Source organism: Grampus griseus (assembly GCF_964374135.1).
Source record: "Grampus griseus genome assembly, chromosome: 14".
NCBI lineage: Eukaryota > Metazoa > Chordata > Mammalia > Artiodactyla > Delphinidae > Grampus > Grampus griseus.
The window spans coordinates 48,580,881-48,605,617 of NC_139008.1; the positions used below are offsets into that span (position 1 = coordinate 48,580,881).

Sequence of the window (24,737 nt, forward strand, 5' to 3'; positions counted from 1 at the left end):
ATGTCATTTTTGAATCAATATGTTCTTCAAGTGTAGTCTTGAGAGGCAACTCTAAAGGAACTTGAATTTCCCCCATGTACTCCAAATTTAATAGGAAAATGACCACTCAGTCGTTAAAGTAGTAAAAGCGATGCTAAACATTCAGTCTGCATGGCACCAACAACATTCAAGTTGTTATAACTTTACAGTTTTAGTCTAGGCCTATCATTGGCTTGCTTGCTTTCTGCCCTCTTCCTGATGAAACAAAAGTCTTGAGTTTTCCAAACCTCAAAACTCAGCTGTAAAACTGTAGGAGACCAGCAAGCGGAAAAAGAAAATTTCCTTTAAAGATGTTTGGTCGCCGCTGGCCAGGCCTGCACTCTCCCTTGAAACATTAACTATGGCTTTTGACACTTGTCCTTGGAAAAAGTCCAAATGTGGCAAATGGTAGAGGCAACATTTCTTTACCCTCCTGCCTGGAACTCCCCGTGATACGGATGAGTTCTAGCTGGTGTTTCATGGGTAACAAGGAGTCCACCTACTGCCCATCACCCTTGCCCTCATCTGCAGATGAAATTAGCAAACACATAATAAGATCTACTGAACTAAAAAATCAAAACCCTCTTATTTGGTTGGAACTCCTGCAAGGGTCTGGACCAAAGAGGCTGCACAATAGCAACTAAAATACAGGCTCTGTGCTGTTAAAACTATTCTAAGAAGTGTGTGTGTGTATTTGCAGCAGGATACTTAAGGGAAGAGAAAACTAAACTCTGGAACCATAGTTTTGTCTCTGCAGAGACATTAAAAGCACAACAATCATGTCTCCCTTGGCTCAATGAAATTGGTTTGGAAACCAAAACTGTCCTTAGAAAGGAGAAGAAATCTATTCATATTTCTTTGGAGGCAAGGAGGGAGGTCTTTCTGGCAAAGTCTTTAGGCTCCATTCAGGTCCAGGAAACTCAATCCTCAAGTTCAAAGCTCGTCTCGTCGTAGAGTTCAGGGCGTGCTGACTTCCTGTTCCGGGAATATTTCACATGCAGGAGGTCACCCATCTCATCCAGGGCTTCCAAAACCTGCAAAGAGATTCCTTCCATCAGTTCTCTTTAAATCCCTAAGTGGCCTTGCTCTCTGGGGGGCTCACAGAGAACCACACTCTTCTTTTGCCAGCTTATTCGATTTTAAAGAAAAGGAGAAAGATCCAAATCATTAAGCTGTGGTTCATAAGTCAGCCCTAGAGGAATGTTAGAGGCTAATGTATTTTATTTTCATATTCTTTAATAGTCTAACTCCACATTACAAATCTTTAGTTTATTTTGGGGGTGAGAGGAGAGGAATAAAATCATCTGATCCATGCTTACCCTTGAAGGATTTATTTTAAAGTTTAATGACATATATAAACTTGTGGAAGAAAAAGAAAACTTCGCAGATTACATTTGTGTTAATTCTTCATGACACAGCAAACCAACCTGGCCAGGAAGAAAACGGAACATTATGGGAGCTAATTAGGTTCCTCCTCTCTCTCTCATTCTTCAGCTGCCCCCCTCCTCCTACCCTCAACTTTTAAATACTCATGTCTATGCTCCATAGAATAATAGAATTTAAAACCACAAGACACCAAGAACTCATCTGTTTCAATTCTCTCAATCCAGGCAGGTAAATGTAGCCCCAAGTTTACAAATGAAACAACTGAGATCCAGAATATACAAAATGTAAGTTTTTCCTTCCAGTCTATCACTAATCCTACTGAATTGGGCATGCCTTTTTAACCTTTTGGGCCTGTTTTTCTCAACCAGTCAAAAGAAAAGGGAAATGATATTAGAGTCCAATGTTTTGAAAAAGGTAAAGTGAGAATCGTTACCATCAGAATGAATGACTCATGGGGCTTATGGATTTTCTCCGTTGGGAAATCTTCCAAACTGACATTAGTTAAGATCCCTACCAAGATGTTAAGAATAGTTTATTTCTGAGTGGTAGGATTATGGGTAATTAAAATTTTCTTTTTACTTCAATTTATTTTCTTAATTTTTATACCAAATATAAGCCCTAGGAAAAAGTATCAGGCTTTACATTGTAAGTGGCACCAATCTGGGGTAGTTTCTGTTGCTTTTCCTGAAGGTGGGGGATGGAGTAGCTCTGTGGCTTTGAAAGTGAAGGACCCACACACCTGGGGGAGAAGTACCACAATTCATGAAGGATGTGGGAGGAAAACATAGGATTTTGATTCATTTTAATCTCAACCTTTTAAAAAATTTTTTAAAAAAAATTTAATACAATTTTAAAGGTTACTTTCCATTTACAGTTATTACAATGTATCAGCTATATTCCCTGTGTTGTGTACAATACATCCTTGAGCCTATCTTATACCCAATAGTTTGTGCCTCTTGCTGCCCAACCCTTACGTGACCCCTCCCACTCTCCCCAGTGGTAACAAGTAGTTTGCTCTCTATGTCTGCTTCTTTTTTATTATATTAACTAGTTTGTTGTATTTTTTATATTCTACACATAAGCAATGTCATACAGTACTTGTCTTTCTCTGTCTGACTTATTTTACTTAGCATAATGCCCTCCAAGTCCATCCATGTTGCTGCAAATGGCAAAATTTCATTCTTTTTTATGGTTGAGTTATATTCCATTGCAAATACATACCACATCTTCTTTACCCATTCATCTATTGATGGACACTTAAGTTGCTTCCATATCTTGGCTATTGTAAGTAACACTGCTATGAACATTGGGGTGCATGTATCTTTTTGAACTAGTGTTTTTGTTTTTTTCATATATATACCCAGGAATGGAATTGCTGGATCATATGGCAGTTCTATTTTTAGTTTTTTGAGAAACCTCCATACTGTTTTCCACAGTAGCTGCACCAATATACATTCCCACCCACAGTGTACGAGGGTTCCCTTTTCTGCACATCCTTGCCAACATTTGTAATTTGTGTTCTTTTTGATGATAGCCATTCTGACAGGTGTGAGGTGGTATCTCAACCTTTTTAACTTCTTTTTTTGTGTCTGTTATAAAATGTACATAATATATTGGTAATGCATGTATTATTTCTAAATGGATTTATGTTGAGGCCCACTAATCAACTACCTGAAACACACCAGTACTCAAACAAAGTCGGCTTTATTCAGCTTGCTGCAGCAGGGAATATGCACTCCAGAAGGACTGTCTTCGTAACAGGGAGTTGGGAAGGGCTACGTATCACATCTGGACTTGTGCACGAGATGATTCTAAGGAAGCAGGGGCCAGTTCTGGCTTGGATGCTGTCGAGAAGCTGGAGCAGCTCAGTGTTGTTTACACGTAGACTTATCTAGAAGGCGGGAGGATTATAGCAAGGCTAGAGCTGTCCTTGGTAACGGAACAGCTGCCACTCATGTTAGAAGAGGGACCTTTTAAGTCATTTTGTGTTTGTAAAGTGTCCTCCTTTTTGTCTTGTTCCAAACGTGGTCACTGAATAGACTTCTCTAATATTGTATATTTTCTGCGACTGTCATTTATGTTCAGTTGCTACCTTAATGCCCTGACTGTTCAAGGGGTCATTTTTCACTTCTCTTAGGGTAAGAAACTTGCTCAAAATTTTGTATTGATTTGACGATCTCAAAAGTTTAGAGGCATTTGTCTAGATGAGGTTTCCGTGCTCCTTCCAAACCAAGTATTCCGCAGGAATTAACTCATGAAAACAATCACAAGGTCTGATATCTATTGAACTGGGTATTCGTGAGTGCCTCCATGCCGTTTGGATCAGAAAAAAGATGCAAATTGACCGAAGCTGTGCATCCCCTCCTGCCGTCTCTGGAGCGTGCTTCTGGGCACATCCTCTTCTCCCCATGCCTGCAGTGCCCCTCTCTTCGCTCCCTTTTCCCTTGATGTGTAAACATGCTCAAGTCTTCCCCCACTTTCAAGGGCTTTTTCTAAACCTATTCTTTTTGCCTTTACACACTTCTCAAAAGACTTGCCTACCATTTCTTACCACCCACTCATTACATTTAGAAGAAACAATTTGTTAAAATTAATATTCTCTAAAATATACTCATTTTAGAGAATCTGGACAATATATAGAACAAAAACAGCAAAGTTCTCCCATCATCTCAAAATCTAGAGTTAGCTCAGTTATTAACATGTTACCTAATAAATTGTTATTGTGTACCTACTATGTTCTATACATTGGTTTAAGTCCTAGAATATAATGGTGATGCAGAAAGATATGGACCCGTGTGAGTTTCTGTGTGTAATTCGAGCTCAAAGTATCCCTTCAATTTTTTAATTCTTTGTATTCTTATTTCTGTTCCCTGCACTCCCCTAAAACTCTCTTTTCTGAGCAACAGCAAGATCCTACTAACTGCTAAGCCAATGGTTTCTTCTCATCTCTCACCCCACTTGGATGTTCTGCTGTTTTGTAGAGACATTTTTAAAAATTAATTTTTATTGGAGTATAGTTGATTTACAATGTTATGTTTGTTTCAGGTGTACAGCAAAGTGAATCAGTTATACATGTACATATATCCACTCTTTTTTAGATTCTATTCTCATATAGGTCGTTACAGAGTATTGAATAAAGTTCCCTGTCCTATACAGTAGGTTCTTATTAGTTATATATTTTATATATAGAAGTGTGTATATGTCAATCCCAATCTCCCAATTTATCCCTCCCCTCACTTTCCCCCTTGGTAACCATAACTTTGTTTTCTACATCTGTGACTCTATTTCTGTTTTGTAAATAGGTTCATCAATAGAATATTACTTAGCCATGAAAAAGAACAAAATAATGCCATCTGCAGTGACGTGGATGGACCTAGAGATTGTCATACTGAGTGAAGTAAGTCAGACAAGAAAGACAAATATCATATGATATCGCTTACACGTAGAATCTAAAAAAATCGCAGGGACATTTGATCCTCCCCGTCCTTGAAGCTTTTTCCTTTTTACTGTGTTGAGCACTACACTAGCTTATGACTTTTCCAATTGATCTAGCTCCATCTAAGCCCAGTTCCTCATCTGTGATTCCTGTATCCAACCAGGGATATAGGGGGAGTCTGCGCTTGGCCCGTTCACTTATATTTGGACAATTATATTTTCTACCACTGACTTTAATGATCCCTTAGTTCCTCAGATTACAGCAGCTCCAGCCTTGCATACTCTCCTAAGCTCCAGAATTGGATTTTATTTTCTTTAAATTTTATCGAAGTATAAATGACTCAGTTACACACACACAGACACACACACACACACACACACACACACATTCTTTTTCATATTCTTTTCCATTATGGTTTGTCACAGGATATTGAATATAGTTCCCTGTGCTATACAGTAGGACCTTGATGTTTATCCATCCTATATATAATAGTTCGCTTTTTCACAGCTGGCCCATAGATTTGTAACCCCAACATGTCTAGCAGTGAGCTCGTTTTATTCCCCCAGTCCTGTTGGTGTTATGCTGTTCCTTGCCATATACCTTAGCTCATATATGTGCTTAGTTTTGCCGTTCTTTATTTGCTAGAGGGCTAGAGACCTCGGATTATTCTTGATTCCCTCACCCCATATGTGCCCTGCATCCAATATTTGCCAAGTCTTGGCAGCTTCATGCATGCATAACGTCTATTCCTAGATCCATTCCTTTTGTTTCCGTTGCCCTTGACCTTGTCGTCTCTTGTTTTGTTCAAATAGCTCCATAATAACCCACTCCACCTTCATGTAGTTGTCTATATTTCTTTTTCGAGATGAATTTATTCTGTCTGATATTATTGTGAAGTGCTTATTTATAGTATGTTCTCTTAGACTTTTTGCCCCAGGGTTTTGCATAGAGCAGACACCTGATAGTGTTTGCTAAACTGCATTGATTTTATAAGACAGTTTCATCAACCCTAAACTGACTGACCTGGCTTGGTTCTCTGATATTATTCATTCACACAGAGATCGAAATCCAAGGACAATGAAATGGGGTTTTGAAATCCTTTACACCTCACGTAGGATGAGCTTATATGACAGATCTGTCTTTGTTGTTGTTTCTCCAACATGTGGCTTATTTGGGTCATATTTTCTTATGATGGACGTGGTGGCTGTGAGCAGTGCCAGGATGCAGGCAGTTACTGCTGAAATAGCACGTGAGATCAGCGTCTGCCTTTAAGAACAAGCAAAGAGCAAGATGTCTGGCTACTCAGTGGGTCTTTGCTATGAAACCAAAACACCGACTTGACTCAAGTCTTCACTGAGCTGATATCCTTTTCTATCTGCTGAGTTGATCACATTGTTGGGCATTGTTAGGATACCCTTATTTTTTATTTTTATTTTTTAGCAGTGAGTGTTATTAGTGTTGTTTTCTTAAACCATCCAAGAGAAACCCAGGGAAACCCAAGCAAGCTCAGTAAAAGAACGTGCTCGGAATCCGAGGACCCCATCCTGTCGCTTCTGCTGGACTGTGGAGTACTTACTGCGTCTAACATCTCCCGTGTATGTGCTGCTGAAACACAGAACCGAGCCCGGGCTTCTGCAAGGGGAGTAGCTGGAAATCCAACGACCACCACGCCGATTTTTCTCTTTAGTAGATGCCTTGCAAAAGCCCTAAGGGAAATGTTTAAAAGGAGGTTAACTGAGAGATGACAAAATTACACTGCAAAAAGAAAAAAGAAAAAGGAATGTGGCTAATTGACTTTTTTTTTTTTTTAATATTTATTTTGGCTGCACTGGGTCTTAGTTGTGGCATGCGGGATCTTTAGTTGCAGCATGTAGGCTTCTTAGTTGTGACATGCGGGATCTACTGGGTTAGCCAAAAAGTTCTTTAGGGTTTTTCCATAAGATGTAACGGAGAAACGTGAACGAATTTTTTTGCCAACCCAATAATTCCTCGACCAGGGCTGAACCCCGGCCCCCTGCATTGGGAGCACAGAATCTTACCCACTGGACCAACAGGGAAGTCCCTACTTTTTTTTTTTTTTTTTTTTTTTTCTGTGGTACTCACGGGCCCAGCCGCTCCGCGGCATGTGGGATCTTCCCGGACGGGGGCATGAACCCGCGTCCCCTGCATCGGCAGGTGGACTCTCAACCACCGTGCCACCAGGGAAGCCCGTCCCTACTTTTTTAAAGTAAGTAGAAGATGACTGAAGTAATGAAACTTCTCTCAGATACAACCGATAAGGAAATGTGGCAGCCAGTCACTTGATGGTACCCATAACTGAGTGTGTGTACTGTGGGGTATGGCGCACTCATTAGACAGTTACGTGCACAGAGTCTTTGACATTGAGCAGAAAATGCTGGTGCACGTGACCCTGGTTTAACAAGTCTGCACATATGTAAAATCTTTTGTCTGCAGGGTTCCTAAGGAATAAAAACCATTACTCAATGCAATTACCTGAAGAAAGAATATGTTAGATGCATACCTATATGCTTTAAAAACTTAATACTGATAATACGGTGTGGAAATTTTAAGAAGCCTCTACTTCGTGACTATAATTTCAAGATCAGGGTCAGAGGGTCTGCAGGAGCCAATCCCAAAGCCATGTTATCTTTCCAGAGACAAAGATTTTATTTTCCATCAAGCCAAAGACAGGAAATAGCAAGGGTCTCCTCATTTGTTATGTGTATGTTCAGGGATAATAAACCCGTTGGCTGGATTACGGGGGGATGGGGAAGGAGGGAGGGAGAGAAATGCACACACACACAGGCTGGTCGGTAGAAGCAACCTGGAAGCTGTAGGTCATAGAATTACAAAGCTCTTTGATACTGAGTAAAACCTTTTTAAGCTATGATTCCTTCCCCTTAACTGCTTCTAGCCTCTTTTTATTTCAGAGCTAATCTCAGTAACGATTCTAGAATACCCAGCTCTCAAAGTCTGTAAACTTCTTGCTCTGAGATCCAATGTCAGACCCAGGCATGTGCACCCAAGTGAGCCTTTTCCCCTTTGTGCTCCATCGCTCCCCGCAGGAATCCTTAATCACTAAGATGCTTTGCCCTCAAGTAGGATAAATGTCTCAGATCTGTTCTTAGCATTAAGAGGTTGCTGGTGTCTTATTTTAGGCTGGAAGCTGACAGCACCACAGAAACCTTGAGTCATAACTCAGGAAGAATCCGCGACGCAGGGGTCTTTCATTCTCCTCCCGTTTAGCTGTCTGCCTTTTGGTTTCCTCGTGCAGAACACAGGTTATCAAAGAAAGCAATGGAGATTGCAAGAACTACCAAACACACAGCCTCTCTGGCCCCCTGGCTTGGCCATGGCAAGATATAGACTTTGATTTGGATTGCGAAGTTTACAAGGAGATGGGGCTTTCTAACTGAGGAAGCTTGAAAACAGCCATTCTTTCTTTTTCTTGATCACCCTATGGAAGGCTGCCCACGGAACTGCACAGGGTGAGAGCTCGTAATTGTCTGAGAAACAAGTCAAGTGCTTTTATTGCTAGAGTCCAAACCACCTGACCCATGATCGGGCCGGTTTTCGGAACTCCCCAAAGACCATTTTCACTGTCTGCACTTTTCTCTTTGTACCAGAGGAAGTAAGTTTTGCCAAAGAATGTGGAGCGAAATATATGACTGTTGATTCATTAGGCTAACCTGAGGCCTCCCCGGAGCAGTTCTAAGTTTAAAACTTACACTACTAAACCTAGCCTCCTTCAGCTAATGTATGCGATTGCCTCTGGGTTTGTGTTCCCCAAAGCAAATTAGAGCTGGCATAGGCTGAAAGAAGCTAAACTATGTGAATAAGAATAATAATAATATAACATTAGCATTGCATTGCACGCAGCATCACTGCATCTTCTGCACCACCATCCTCCGAGTGTATGATGAGGCCTGAGGATGGAAAATGTCAACCCTGTACCAAATAGTAAATACAATATATTCTTGATTATTTAAGTGAATGTTTTATGGGTGAAATCGCATTATACTAAACTCCATAGAAGATTCCAGTGGTAGAACTGCAAACAGGACTTTATCCAAAAGGATACCTGGCTGGAGATAATGTCTCCATTCTGTAGTAGGTGGAAATATGGAGTAATCACAGTTCTTTGAGAAAAATCAAAAGTTTTTAAATAAGCAAATTGAAACAAGTGCTCATACACTGGCTTAGCCAATTAACTCCGTTTCAAAAGGTTCTCTGCCTTCAACTTTCCATTGAAGAAATATTAGTGCAGGAAACAAGATTGGGCAGCAGTAACTCCTGCCAACATTAGATAATATTACCTTTTGTAACTAACCTGTTCTATGTTTTCTTAACAACCCAAATAATTAGATTTTTTTCCCATTGTCATAATGGATGCCTTTTGATTCACCAGTGATGACATTAAAGAGGGTTAAATTATACTCTGCCTTGCTTTAAAGAGATGTGTATTTTTCCCCTATGGGCTGTGTTGTGCGTTGAAGAGAGCACTGGTTTAGGAGGCAAATGCAACTGGTTTGAGTTCTGGCCTCTAGTACCTACAATGTGAGTGACCCTGAGAAAGTAGATTGACTTTGGGGTGTCTAGGTGTCTTCATTTATAAACCAGGGCTAAGCATCCCACCTTCAATGGGTGACAACTGGGTTTAAGAGCCTTCCTTAGCATATAAGTAACATCCAGCAATGTTAACGCCTCCTTAGCTATGCAACCACGATGACTCAATCTTATACTCTGTTGAAACGAACAATTAGCATCATTGTAGCTGTAGTAGTAGTAGTAGTAATGATGTCTGCCACTGATTGAGCGCTTAGTCAATTACTATTTGAAGTGCTTTATATACATTATTAATACTATTAATACTAACAGCCAACACTGAGTAGCTCCTATGTTAAGACATGACATGCCAAATGCTGATAGACTTCATCTTGTTTAATCTTCAAATGGTCTTAGGAAATAGGTCCTATTCTATCCCATTTTCAATATGAGAAAAGTGGGGCTTCAGAAGGTTGGTTAACTTGTCCTAGATCCCCCAGCTAGGAAGAGGCAGAGTCAAATTTCTTTTTCATTCCAAACATCTCATTATACCTTAGAACATAAGTTTTCCAGGAAACTCCCTCTCAGTTTAATTTTCCTTTTTCATATTAACTTTGTCTAGTTAGGACTCCTGGCATGTAAAGGAGGAGGGGAACTCTCTCTTTTGTTCTGTCATCGTGCACTTGAATTCTTACATTGAAATGCATTTGTTTTTATTCTTCATGGACTCTTATCATTGGATGGATTCATGTTCCCAGCCTGTTGAGGTTCTAATTCCAGCTTCCATCATCAAAGTCAGAAGTATCCAGCACACTCCCTACCGCCACCCTCTGGTGTTGACACTCTCTAAAATGAAACAAGTTTACTTTTGGTGTCTTCATTTCAGCTAATCATAAAATATTAGATAGGCATGGACTACATGTAGGGTCAGAACATACCGTTTCCCCAACCACTCTGAGTAAACGTGGGTTTTCTTTCCTGTCATCCAAGATCAGATGGTAAAGGGTTTGGGGTTATCTGCCAGTTGGAATCACCATTGTCACTCCTTCCTGCCATTAGCACAGAGCAGTATCCTATGACATTTCTGAAGCACACTGTCTTCTTGGCTACTCCAGGCATTGATTTCCTGATCCAGATCTATGAACAAAGGGCTGAGTGGTGGATGGCTGTGGTGCATGGGGCAACTCATGTGTGTGTTTTAACTGCTTATTATTTTGCTGTGGTGAAATGACCCAAAAGTGTACTCCAAAAAATCCATCTTTTAGGAACATACAACTCAGTCCTATCCATCATGAGTTTTCAACTAATAGCTCCAGAACTTCTTTTCTATACTACGTCTAATACTCTGCCAATCTACTTCGACTGTTAAGAGAATCAAACGGAAAGTTCCAACAATGAGGTTGTGTTAAAGGAGTGTCAGGATGTCTAGAATCTGATAAACATTTGTTGAGAATTACTTTCTACCATGTGCTTCATCAGACACACAAACATTTTATACTAGAAAAGAGTTTAATTAACTTCCTTTTAACAACAGAGTTAATTATTCTCTAGCAGATTGGAGATGGCTCACGTATAAATTCATCTGTGCCATACTGAGAAAAGTCATTTTTCCTCTTTATGCAGTTTTTACTAATGCTCAACCTCAGAGTTGCAATCGCTGGAAAACAACCCCAAATAAGCTTACAGGAGTGGTGTTAACATTTTTTGTTAAGAGCAAGAGCTTTGGAGTAAGCCTAGGTTTGGGTTTGCCTCTTGGTTTTACTACTGCTTGACTGGTATGGCTTTGGGAAGCTATTTAACTGCTCTCAGCCTCAGTTTCCCCACACATGAGGGTGCCTTCTTTTGAGGATGGCCGTGAGAGTGCAATGGGAGAAAGCACAGAGCCTGGTAATGTTGCTTTTGAATGTTGGGAGAGATGGTGTTTTGAGGTTCTCCCTGAGAAAGATCTTGGGGGCAGGAAGAAGTGCAGGATCATCATCAATTTACAGCTGAGGCCTGAAATAAGTGACTCCACCCAATTCACAGAGCTTGGAAATGATGGGCCGCAGTACCTGGCTCCCTTCCCACAAGATCTGTGAAAAGGTCTTGCTGATGGGCAGGCAGGTAGTTTCTGAGAAGTTGGACAAGTGAATTCTGAACTCAGCGTCCCGCTCAAAGTGCAAAGCAATACCTATGCTGAAAGAGCCCTGTGGTGTCAAAAGCACCATCTCTGTCAGATCACCTTGGAGCTTAGGTGTTATTCTGGGAGTCTGCTGGATACTCACGCTACTTTAGCAGGCATGTAAAGGAGCAGGGGAACAACAGGAGATTCCTCATTGCCATAGATAATGAATCCCATTTCACTCAGTCTCTGTCTGAAGTATCTTGTGTTTTCTGCAAGTTGCTGTACTCTCTGCAACCCTGAAAGGAAACAGGCATGAAATCCATCAATTCCCACCCGGAAGAGGGAAGCAAAGGTCAGACTGTCTTGGCAAGTGTTCCTAAGTCTTTCTGCAGTCCTGCATTAAGAGTTGGAAGGGGGTCAAAGTAGGGTAGGGAAATATCTCCTGGTGAGCAGGTGTGAGCACTGATGCCTGGGATCTGCCCTGAGCCTAGAAGGCAGGATCCGGGGGAATGATGCTGCTGGGTACTGCTGGCAACCAAAGCCAGGCTAGGCTGCATGGCAGTAGGGGAGCAGGAAGGGTGTCTAGCAAGAAGGAAGGAGATGAACTATCATTTACTAGACACCTATTGTGTGTGGATTCTGCTAAGTATTATAGGCACATTAGTTCAGGGGAAGAGAGTGTGACAAGAAGTCACGCGCACACACACACACACACACACACACACACACACACTCCACCCCATACCAGTTGTTGGTTGTGGCCTTTTAGCCAAGCTGAGCTGGCCCTTTAAGTAACCCTTCATCTAGGTCTCTAATCAAAGAACACTTCATCCAATCTGAATTTGAAGGGGTAGCATATCCTTGGACAGATAGATCCATTGGAGACTGGGACTATTTTGTGAGGCACTCAGTGGTGATAGAGTAATAGAGGAAAGGGAAGAGGGGGCCCTCTGCTTTCTCCAGACAGAAAAAATGACACGGTTGGCCCCCAAAAGAAGGTCAGGCAAGGTACATGTGCCCATTTCAAGGTTATCGGTACTTCAGCTCAAAAGCTTATCTTCTGTCTTAAGTGCATATCCCAGTGGGAAGGTCACACACATAATGAGGTGACCAAAGGGAACTGAAGAGTAGAAAGAGTTCTGGAGATATCTGTCTCCTCAGTTCTGCCTCTAATCAGGTAAGTGAATAAACTAGCCAAAGCTAGAGAGTGTTTGCTCAATAAGGAAGATTGAATAGGATTGGATATTTAAGTCCCTGAGAAATCAGTCCAATGTTTGCATTTGATGCAGCGTTGCCATTCAGCAGGAATTTGCTGATACAGCTGACCTCCATTCTGATTGGTCAGGCATCCATTCAAACTGCAACTCTTACTCTACCAGTTATTCAATATTTTGAACATCACTCCTGAGTGTGTTTGTAACTCTTTAGATGGAAAATGGATAAAAATTTCAATAAACATGTCATCACAGTCTTCTAGTTTCTTCTTGGAGACATGGCCCCAGACCGTGCCTTGACAAAGGGTTGAGCAGCGGGTATCTCCTGCTCAGCATCCTTCCTGCAGGGGACCATGATGTTCAGGTAGAGTTTGCTCCACCTTTCCTCTTGGCTACAGGGGTATTGTGTGACCCAGGCCTGGCCTATTGGAATACTCCACCCCCCTGAAAATTGGGTCATTGATGGAACACAACCAGGGCCTACCAATCTTTCAAATCCACTGAGGAAGAAGTGTAAAAACAAGGTCATCTTCAAGCTACATCCTTGCCACCATGGAGGAAACCTGCTTGAGAATGATGCTGATTCAGAAGAAAGCCAAGGCACAAGACAGCAAGAGTCTTGATGGCATCATTGGAACTCTTGGGTCTAGCGGTGCCTAAGTGAGCCCATCCTTTGGACTTTCCCTGCTGTGTGAACCATTACATTTCTTTTTCTTACTGAAGCTACGTTGAGCTGAATTTCTACTGATATGTCAGTAGAATATGAGCTGATATGTCCTGAGTAATACAGGTGGCCAATAATTGGATGAGGTGACTTCTTAAGGACGATAGTAATAGCAACAGCAATAATTATTGTAGCTCACAGATACGTAATGTAAACTTTGTTATAAGCACTTGGCATTTAATGATTTATTTAGTCCTCACAACAACTATATTGAGGTAGATGCTATAATCTCATGTCATACATGAGGAGGAGACAAGTAACTTACCCAAGTTCACATAGTTGGTAGGTAGCAGGGCCAGAATTTGAACCCAGGCCGTTGGTTCTGGAATCTGTGCTGTTAACCCTATATTATGTTGCTCTGTCCAAGAGAAGCAATTGATGATGTCCACCCAGATAAAGGATGGTGGCCATCTCTTCTCCTCAAGCTCAGTAAAACTCATTTCTAACAGCTGTTATGATCATTGTTATACCAATTTTTTCTAGTAGAGCCAGTTGAGAGATTGAGGGCTGAACAAGATTTTGGCAGCCTCATGTTGTAAGGGCGTGGGGTACAGCATCAAAGACTAGAGTCCAGGACCTGCCACAAGGGAGGACTGGTGAACCCCTTCACTTTGGGGCCTGAAGGGCTGCTCCCAAGGAGTAACTATGAACCAGAAGTAGATAGGCCTTTACCCTTCCAAGGTACTTTTAAAATCTAATCATCTGACATTTTTCACTGGGTTCTATCACTCCCCAAATACTTCAGATCTTCCGTTGAGAGTTTTACTTTGCTCATCAGATATAAATGGACTTGACTCCTGTGACATCTTAAATTTGTTAACGATGTATGCCAAGGAATGGTGGTTTCGTTGAGTGGAACACCAACCAAAGAGGAGGTTGTTGAATGCCTCAATTGTCCCTGCTTGTTTTCTGTTTCTACTCTTTACTCTTTCCCCAATCCTGGTTCTCCAGGAATATCCCTCCCCAGCTCTGCCAGTTCTCAGCAAGCAGACTGTGATGGAGAAAGTATCTGATTTATCGTACTCTCTCAGGAAAGCTGACCTGTCCACTATGTTGGCTACAGCCCATGGATGCAGGACATGCTTGACCCTAGGGAAGTCCATTCGAGTGTTGCCCAGGGAGCCATGAGTTGGTCTGTCATGAGAAGTTTGCCGAAGAGATTGTACATATGAATCAAACCAATAAGATTGTTTTGCTGGTAGAGTGTGAATGTAAAAAAAATTAGAGACAGCCAACAATTGGAGGAAGACTAGAAATTGAGGGGCACTGAGAGAAAAGCGTATTATCAGAATCTGTGAGATAGAGGAAGCCATTGGTCAGTAGAAGCTATGGTAGCCCGTGAAGAAGAGAAGTGGGCAGTGCAAGGTTGGTCAATAGCAACAGGAAGAGAAGAAACAGAAACAGGGAAGAGATTATAGGCTAATGGGGGAGACAGACATTAATCAAATAAATCACACAAATGAATATAAAGTTGCAACTCTGATGAGTGTGGTAAAGAATGCTATGTGGTGTTATAAGAGTCCATAGTAAAGAGATTGGACCAAGTGTGAGGAAGTCAATATATGATGAGTGAGCTGAGATCTGAAGGATGGACAAATGTTAACAAGATAAAGAACCAGAGGAGAGAATTCCTGGCACAGGAAACAGATGCAATGCTACTGTAGTTTGTAGAAAACAGGGTGGCTGGGAACCAGCAAGATGTGGTTGAGTGTAGGGCAAGACGAGAATGGAACAATGAGTCAACTCTCTAAAAAAACCAGGAATACAGTGTTTAGAGAATCCAACACTGAATGGTTGGTAAGAGAGGATGAGCTTAAAAGGGGACAAACAGGAGAAATCAGAGAGGGAGAAGGTAAGTCAGGAGAAGAACTAGCGTTCATTAGTTATCAACATGGCAGTCATGGATAACCTTTTTCTGGGGGTTCCTGATTAGGACTTTCGTTTTAAAGAAACAGGTAATTGCAAGTATGGTTTACTTTAATTCATATGGGCTTTTAGTTTCCTACCCACCTCCTTAAAAATAAGATAAGTCCTCTCCCCTAAAATTCCAGATTTGCAACATGAATACAAGTAAAGGATTTGGAGAAGTGTAGACCATTTGCGTAAATTTTTTTTTTAATTGAGGTAGAGTTGTTTTACAATGTTGTGTTACTTTCTACTGTACAGTGAAGTGAAATAGAGTTCCCTGTGCTATACAGCATGTTCTTGTTAGTTATCTATTTTATACATATTAGTGAATATATGTCACTCCCAGTCTCCCAGTTCATCCCACCCCCCAACCTTTCATTTGCATAAAGTTTTTTGCATAGACACAAGCCTCTTCTGTGCTTAAAAAAAAAAAAGAACAGTTTTGTAACATGCTGAATTGTCCCTTGGAAACTTGTATGTGTACAGAGAGCAACCTATTTGAAGGACAGAACTAGCAGTGAGGAAGGAAAATATTTGTCATTACTTAAAAATAAAACTATCATCCATACACTTTGAAACTGTGTGTGTTTAGGAAGATGAGAACATAAGGAGTAGGGAGAGATTGGGGACCGGAGAAGGAAAAGAAAAGAGGGGATGTGTGTATGCATAAGGCTGATTCACTTCGCTGTGCGGCAGAAACTAACACAGCATTGCAAAGCAATTATACTCCAATTAAAAAAAAAACAAAAAAACAGAAGAGGGGCTAGAGTATGACCTGTTTTAAAGAAGGCGATTCAGATACAAATGAACGTATTTACAAAACAGAAACAGACTTACAGATATTGAAAACAGACTTATGGTTACCAAAGAGGAAATGTGGGGGGGGGGGGAAGAATAAGCCAGGAGCTTGGGATGAACATGCACGCACCACTATATATAAGCAAAATAACCAACAAGGACCTACTGGATAGCACAGGAAACTCTACTCAATATTCTGTGATAACCTATATGAGAACAAAATCTAAAAAGAATGAATATATGTATAACTGAATCACTTTGCTGTACACCTGAAACTAGCACAACATTGTAAATCAACTATACTCCAATAAAATTAAAAACAAACAAACAAAAGTAAAGAAGGTGATTCAAATGAAGGCACAGATATACATCCCAGCTAACAAAATGTATTCCATATGGCTTGTCCCCTGTGTGTTCAGCTCTTCTGTTGATTGTTAGTTGCACAATGAATAGATGAGTTCATCAGGCTGAGTCTGATGATTCCTAAATGATCCCCCTCACGGACTAGAAGGATTTCCTGGCCTGGAAGTGCATGAATGACTTAAATTGCTTTTCCCAATGGCATTATCTTTGCACTTGCCCATAATGACTCATCCATCATTGGGCTGCCCAGCTACTTAGTTGGCCCCGTCTGTCCTCTCTGCCTTGATTAACCTAAGTAACTGGATCACTAGCTAATGTCATCATTTTACTGCTTCTAGATCCTTTGGAGAGCTGACCAAACAGATCAGAATATCGATCACAGGGGCAGCTGACTCTTGAGAACTGAATGTTTAATTCTTGCCCTGTCTTCTTCCTCTTTGAACCATTTAGCACAGCATGGCTGACAAGCCATTATGACACACTTCGTGGTCACCATGTTTTCTCACATAGGGTCACTATAAATGCCTTGAGGTCTTTTGAGTTGGCCAAGACACAGCTCCTTTCAATTACTCTATTGCTCACTCTGGAAAATTGGAAACATTCTCCTCCTCTTGGAGGGCCTGGGGGCAGAGAGAAATTTGTACATATAAAACGCTACTCACCTACAGGATGTGGGTGATTTTATTAATTACGTTGTGCTTTGAGATCCTTGTTTGAAGAGTGCTTTATAAAAGTAGAAGGAATTTTTAGCACTTGTTCTTTCGTGCGGGGATGGCCACGCATGGCATGGGGACTGGGCAAGGCAGTGACCTTCCCTTTGCAATACACAAAGTCCCTAATTAGTTTCTGATTCTCCTTCCACCTATTATAATACATAGAAGTCAGGGAAGGCTCCGCACAGATACGTAAGTGAAGGATCAGATCTCTTATGTAGAGTGCTGGAGAGTTTATACGAGTATCTTATTTTGCTGTATTCTGGGTTCTCTGGAAAAGGAATAAGCTTTGGAGTTAAATGGACTAGGAACCAAACTCCACCTGGACAACGTAAGGCTTTGAAACCACAGTTTCACCTAGCGATACGTAAGCTTATCTCACAGGAAGGTTGGGAGAAATAAAGGGTTAATGCAGGAACATGCTTAGTACTGTGTCTGGGAAAAAGGTACTTGAAAGGTTAGTTACATTTTTCTGTTAGCAGTAGTTCTGGGTAGCCTCAGTGGCACCTTGAAATCATTTGGAGAGCTTGGCAAAATCCCATGCCCAGACTGTACCCCAGACCAATGAAATCAGCATCTCTGGTAATGAGATCAAGCATGAGTTTCGGATTTCACCAGGTGCAGCCACGGAGACTCAGATGTCTCAGAAACAATGGCCATTACCAGTTCACCCCCAAGGCCATGCACAGCTGTGTTAGGTGCCTGACTGTGTCTTGCTGAGTCATGCTCCTTGGTTGGACATGGAAAGTAAAAGATGGGCATATATCCTAGCCTCTTGTTGGGTAAGATGACATCCCAGCATTTACTGAGTGCTCGAGGTCTCCAATGGTATGTTTGTGGGTTCACTTGCTCCCCTGACAGTTATCGGCTCCAAAGTGCTCACTCGACTTGAGACCAACCTCACTGTCAACCTCGCCCCTCTCATGAGGCTGGATAAAATCAGGGATGGACCCAGCTGGGCAGATGACCTGTAGGTTGCCATTCTTGGATTTCTAGCTCTGCCAACTTGAGAGATGGACTAGGTTTAACCTTCTCTCCAATGTTATTAAAACAAAAACAGCTGGGGCAGGGGAAGGAAAACAAATAAAACCCAAAGTGTCACCACTACAAAGCCATGCCATCCCCAAATAAAAACAATCATCTGTGGCATTTCCAAAAATATGCTCAGGTCAACTCAGTCTCCAGAGGGCCAGAAGGAATTGTGGACAGTAGACACTCCCAGAATGACCTGTCAAAAGCTAAAGAAGGAAAATATCTTCTCTGTCGAACCATCGAAACATCACCTGCTGGCAAAAGAGGACAAAAGCATTTCCCCCTGTAAGACTGAGTGAAAGAGGCGGATTTGATGAGTTTGCAAGACAATACCAACGACACTCTATTTTCTGCAGACTTTGCAAGCTTGCTCTCTAACAGAGGAAACGTGCATAGGCCCAGATGGCACGGGGGGACTTATTTTATTATTCCCCAGGCAGAAAAAGGCACATACAGAAATACACACCGCCCTCCTTTCGCCAGTGCGGAATACAGGCTGGGCAACCTCGAACATGCTCCTAGGCAGTGACGCTTGGGAAATGCGGTTCTCTTCTTTAGAGATAGGAAGAATCTTTCCCTAAAACATGTCTCACAACTTAAGAAGTCGATCTTTCTGAACAACCAGTTTGATCCTCAAGAGTGCCCGCGGTGGTCTGAGAAGGCCTCCCTCCCCCCACCCCTGCCCCCTTGCCTCCTTCCCCTTCTTTGTCTGGTGCTCACACTAGGCTTCTGCTCCGGGCATGGGGAGGGGCGGGAGCAGGGGTGCTGGGGAGAGACCTTGGAGTAAAGTTTCAATGTGGCAGCAGGAACCCAGCATCTGTTATTTTAAGCTCTGGACAGCAGACAGGACATTTTGTTTCCTACACACTCGGGGCAGAGAGATCTCAGGAAAGATCAAGAGGGTACTGAGCAGCGAGAATCATAAGAATCGCATTAGCAGCGACAAGCTTCCCAGTGGGATGGAGAAGACGGCGTTTGGAGTGGTTTGCTGAGAGGAACACATATTTTTATCAGGCACTGAAGCTCTCCCTTTTGATGTCTGGATTCCAAGGTTACGGCATGCTTTATAGTCACATACTCGTGTGCCAAGGACGGTCCAGGCCGCTCAGTCCTGCCCCTGTGGAATGCACACAGGAGCGGAGTGGGCAGGCCGGACGTCAGGGTGGACGGCTGTCTACACGACAGGATTTCACGCCCCTGTTTCCACCTCTCCACCCACTGCTCAGATACACCATCAGGGGCTTAATCCACAAGGAGAGGTGACAATGGACATGTCTTGTGCACCTATTATGAGCCAGGAGCTGTGCTTTTGGGCCCCCTTCACAGATGAGGAAACCAAGGCTGGGAGACTGTTCATGCATTGCACAGCGGACCTGGAAATTGGCGGTGCCTGAGTCTATCAAAGTCTGCTCCTTGAAAGAAGCTTGTAAACTCATTCCTGATGAGGTGTGAGTCCCATGATTCATGGATTCATACATTTCACAAATGAAAAGCACTCACTATGTACAAGAGCCAGCTGCTAAGATGGAGGAGAAGATGAAAAAATTCTGGGGCTATTTGGCAAGAAATAACCTAACAGTAGAGAGAGCAGATATCAGATAATATACACATGAGAAGAGCCATAAGACAGATAGAGACAGAGTCAGCCGGCCTGTCACATAGTAGTGCTTCTTGAATCCTTACAGAATAAGTGATAAGATTTAACGTTAACTTGCATTTAAGTAGAGAGCAGTATCTTAGCAAGTCTCTAATGATGGAGTTTTACACATCGAATGGGGTAATTTGGGAAGCTGGGGCCTTTGGGACCCTTGCGAATTGGTGGTTCTTAAACAGGGGAACACACCAGAGTCTTCAGGGAATAATTTTTTTTTTCTGGAACACTCACAGGTAAGCCTCTTCTGCAGAGATTCTGCTCCAGAAGGACTGGTGTGGACCTTTTACAAAAGCCACCCCTGGGTAACTGCGGTGTGCACCCCAGTTCTGAACCATCACTCGTAGTCATAAACTGTTGTGGTTGTTGATTCTATGAAGATAATAAGGCTGATTCTAACTGAAGCCTCCAGAGAGCAATTTGTCTCCAAGTATTTTTGCATTTTTCCCCTCCATCAACAGGTCCATGTGTCAGCTCCCATCTGCCCTTTTCTTTTTTCTATGGAGATGAGGAAGTCACTCGTATCTGAGCCTTAATTTACTGATCTGTTAAATGGGGATGATAACAATCTATTTCCCAGGACTTTGGGGAGAATGTTGTCTCATACTTTTCCGTGTGAGTGGCTGTTGTGTTCAGGGGAGAATTAAAAGATGAATATGTCTATTATTTCCAAGGAGCTTATAGCCTAGAAAAAGTATGTAATAATCACAGCCGGTAGAAAATTGAACGCCCCATGGAAGAAATGCTCTGGGAGTTTGGAGCAAAGACCTAGAGGTGGTAAGTGAACACCTTGTGCGCCAGGAGGGATGGTTATCTCACTTGCCTAGAACGTTTGGTTTACAGTCATGAGAAAGATCAGTGGAATCAGACCCAGAGGGCTGCAGATGCCAACCTAAGAGGTGGTGGGCACTAGGGAGCCAGGGCAGCATCACGAACAGGATATGCCATGTTCTGAGGGGGTTTAGGAAGAGGAAGTCATAGTGTATAGTACGTGGAGTAGGATAAGGGGAAAACCAGAGGTGGCCAGACACGTAAGGAGGCCAGAGTGGCAGCAGAAGTGGGTGAGATGTGCTTCAGCAAAGATTGCGGCAAGAAGGCAAAGGAGAGGTCCTGGCTGAGGAATTGGGTTAATGGGGGTCCCCTGAAAGCGCTCTGAGAAACGGTGCAAACGAAAGTAGCCTCCAGGGGGCCCCATCGAGGCAGCGTGTGCATGATTCAAACCTCTGGTTTTCAAAGTGTCTGCTGGATGGGGTGTGCACTGCGGAAGCCTCAGGGAGGGGGTGCAGGGAAAAACTGAGGGAGGGGCTCAGCAGCTAGGAGATCGGACCACTCCACCCTCCAAGCTGTCTCCATGACAACAACATCTCTGCCAAGTGCTCAAGGACCGTGAGCCTCATTTTCCTGGGTTCAAAATCCTCTCTGCCATCTTGGGCAAGGCTTTTCATCTTTCTGCAGCTCAGGTTCTTCACCTGTAAAATGTGAATAATGACAATGACAATGATAATGAGAAGGATGCCCATTTCATACTGTTATGAGGATTTGATTTTAAGCACTTTGGACAGTGTCTGGCACACAATGAGTCCTATAAGAGTGTTGTAAAATTTAAAAAATTTGTATAAAATGGACTTCCACGTACATTTCATTTGAAAAAAAATTCTGTGGTTCAAAAAAATATTGAAAACTATTCATTTCCAGTCTTCACCAAAGACTGACCTGACTTGCTTGGATTTGCCCTCTAAGGCTGGGCCTCTGTGATCAATGGAAGTGACCTGTGGTGTCTACAGCCAATCTGGTTGTTCCTGTACCCTCCTCAGTTTCTTTTGTTTTTTTGTTTTGGTGCCTAGGACATGCCTTTTGATATTTTCTTAACCCCCAGAATTAAATATTCACCAGAATAATGTTCATTCTCAGTATTCAAGTTGAAGCATATGACCACTGGAAATCTAACTACATAAAGTCCTAATTTACAAAAACAAAATACATTTTAGTGACATTAACCAGTACTTAAGACGTAATCACGTGAGCTCTTAGAAAGGACTGGGTTCTTTCTGAAGAAAGAGATTCTCCACTGCTGGCTTTGAAGATGGAGGGGGTCACGTGGTAAGAAAGTCAAGTCTCCAGGGGCTGAGAGGGGCCCCAGCTGGCAGCTGACAAGCAAACAGGGACTTCAGTCCTGCAACCCCCAGAAACTGAGTTCTGCCACCACCACATGTGAGCCTCGGAGAGGAGTGTGAACTGCAGAAGAAAGCTGCTGACACCTTGATTTCTGCCTTGCCAGGGCCTGAGCAGAGAAGAAACTTCCCAGACTCCCGACCCCAGGAGACTGTGAGATAATAAACAGATGTCATTTGAAGCCCGAAGTTTGTCGTCATCTGTGACGTAGAAATAGAGAACTAATACATTCTGTCTAGCCTAGAGCACACGCTGGCCTTCTCCAGCCACAAATCCACCTGCTTAATCCTCCCTGGCTGTGGCTGACCTGATTTTCTCCCCAAACTTCTACAGACAAGAGTTGGGCTGGGGTACGACACTCCCCCGCTTTTGGGGTTTTTGCTGCTGAGCTGAAAATGAACCCGTGATGGAGAAAACAAAGATCAATGTGGAAGAGTAACTCCCCTTCACCCTCAAAGATCCTGCAGCTGGAATCATGTGCTTCTCCAGTTGGACTGAACCAGCAGAGAATTCCATGTGTGCTGCATCACAACTCCCCCATCTCAGACTCCATCCACACAGAGGAAACGAGAGTGAAGAGGTAACTTCTGGAGGACTCATGGTGTAAAAGGATATCTTGTTTGTAGGACGGGAGGAAGGAAGTGGCCATGTTATCCTTTTGCCCCAGTGCCATCTAAAAGACAAACAGATTCTCTTTACACTCTTGCTGGGGAAATCTTTTAAGGCCTCAAGGCAAGTGCAGAATTTACTGAACTGCCATAAAATTCTATGCTTGGCTAACCCCTAAGGCAAAGTAAATGAAGGGACAGAACGTTGTGGAACGTTTTTCAAGCCATTTCTGCACAACCAGACAAACGTCCCCTCCTAGCTGGGGCTCCACAGGTTGGCTAATTCTGTGTTTATTGGGTGCCCACCCGCTTCCCCGCAGCGTGGTCCTACAAGCACGTGAGCAGCAATAGGGCAGAGAGGCAACACCTGTCACTTTGCTTGCTGACCCCAACCTTAGGTCCCCCCCCCCGCAAAAACCAGGTAGAACTTTCTTACCCCCCAGCACAGGTGATTAATCATGGACAGAGGCAGCCCCTCAGTTGAAAGCCAGCCGAGCGTAGCACAGCCATCTGTTCTGCGTTAGCTGTTGTTGAAAGGCCAGTGGCTTGAAACCATTTAGAAAACGCAGCCCTCCGTGCCTTCTGTCTCTTTCTCTGCCTCTCTTTGCATCTCCAGCTGGTAACCAAGTGGCAAATATATTTAGGAAGCAGCGGCTGGGTCCTCCCTCAACAATGCCATGGGCCTTGGATGCCAGGGGCCTCAGACGGCCCATTATGGGTGGGATTCTCTATGGGCTCCTCTGCATTCATGGAGGGACTTCAGAGGGACAGAACCAATGATGTGTGGCTGGGTTTAGGGGGAGAAAAGAACTTGGAGGAAGTCAAGTTTGTATTCGCTGAACTCTATGCCAAGGTAGATGCTGAGATGACCTTTGAAAACTCCGTGTCTAATTATCACAGTATCATCTCCCTAATCACAGTCCTTTCTGGTTCTCACTGTCTCTTCCTCACAGAGATTCTGGGTGAAGAGTAAATCAGTAAGAACAGCCACGAGATAAGCTTGATAGTTGGATGGATAAGTGTAGTTTGCAGCCCCCAAAGAGCTTGCCCTGCCGAGAAGCAACATCTTACAAGAGATGTTTGTGAATGGATCTCGTGTCAAATATAAACAGTAGGAAAGTGAGAAAATTCCACTCTGGAGAGTGAATTGCTGTCACCCAGTGTACTCCTTTCCTTCCCCCTTCAAAGCATTAAATCTTCCCAGTTAGTCACTCCCGTTTTTTAAACCTATCAAACTCAAGTGTAAAAATATGTGTGCCCTGTTCCAGGGACCAGAGCAAAGGTCCAAGGTCACAGCTGGAAGGCGCGGGGGCCACTTTCTCCAAGTCCATGTTGGGTTAGAAGCAAGGTCAGTACCTCACCTGCCAATCTCATGATAAAATTTCACAAATGATCAGGATGAATGAAATAATCCAGACAAAATAATTTAAAAATGAGGCATGGATGTATTTTCCAGTGCGAATGCATTATATTTTAAGTCTCACTCTTTTTTCTTTTATCTTCAGTTTCCTCTCCAGAGGGTAAAGAAAAGAAAAATGATTGAGGTTCATAAATTAATGAAGCTATTTGAAAGACCTTGCCATTTTATTCAATTCCTTCTCCTAAGAACTGAATACAGAACAGAAATTTAAGCCTTTGGAAAACATTTTTATAAAATCCCAGATATGGTACAGAATGAATTATGTGGAGTGCATTTGCCCACATGTACGTAACAGAAGCACACAGCTTTTAGTGCTTCCTAAAGTAGATGGAATACTTAAGGCAATGTTGAGTAGAATCATATTTTCATATAAATTCAATCTCGATATGAAGTTGCTAGTTTTATTTTTCTACCTGCGCTTAGAATTCAGTTTTCCCTTGTGACTAGTTTACCTTGATTAGTCACATGCTGGGTGCTGATGTGATGAACATCAGAAGTTTGATACTTTTTAAAGCCTCTTAGCCTCCTTTTAGTCCATGGTCTCAAAAGAACCAAAGTGTGGCTGAATAAGAGAGTTGGGGTGACTCAAAATAAACCCATCTGATTCAGATAATGAACCGAAATGTCCATGTGTTTAAATTGTAT

The 24,737-nt window shown here is 42.6% G+C and overlaps 1 protein-coding gene across 1 annotated transcript in view; it reads right to left on the minus strand.

The window, feature by feature from the left end:
- Positions 1–938: 938 nt before the first annotated feature.
- Positions 939–24,737, minus strand: part of SPTLC3 (serine palmitoyltransferase long chain base subunit 3) — a gene marked incomplete at both ends in the record, with an annotated part of 125,259 nt that continues 101,460 nt past the window's right edge. Inside the window, 3 exons of the mRNA XM_082671639.1 lie at positions 939–1,052; positions 6,417–6,546; positions 11,650–11,785. Of these exons, the coding sequence (XP_082527765.1) occupies positions 939–1,052; positions 6,417–6,546; positions 11,650–11,785 (380 nt within the window). The remainder of the gene's footprint in view (positions 1,053–6,416; positions 6,547–11,649; positions 11,786–24,737) is intronic.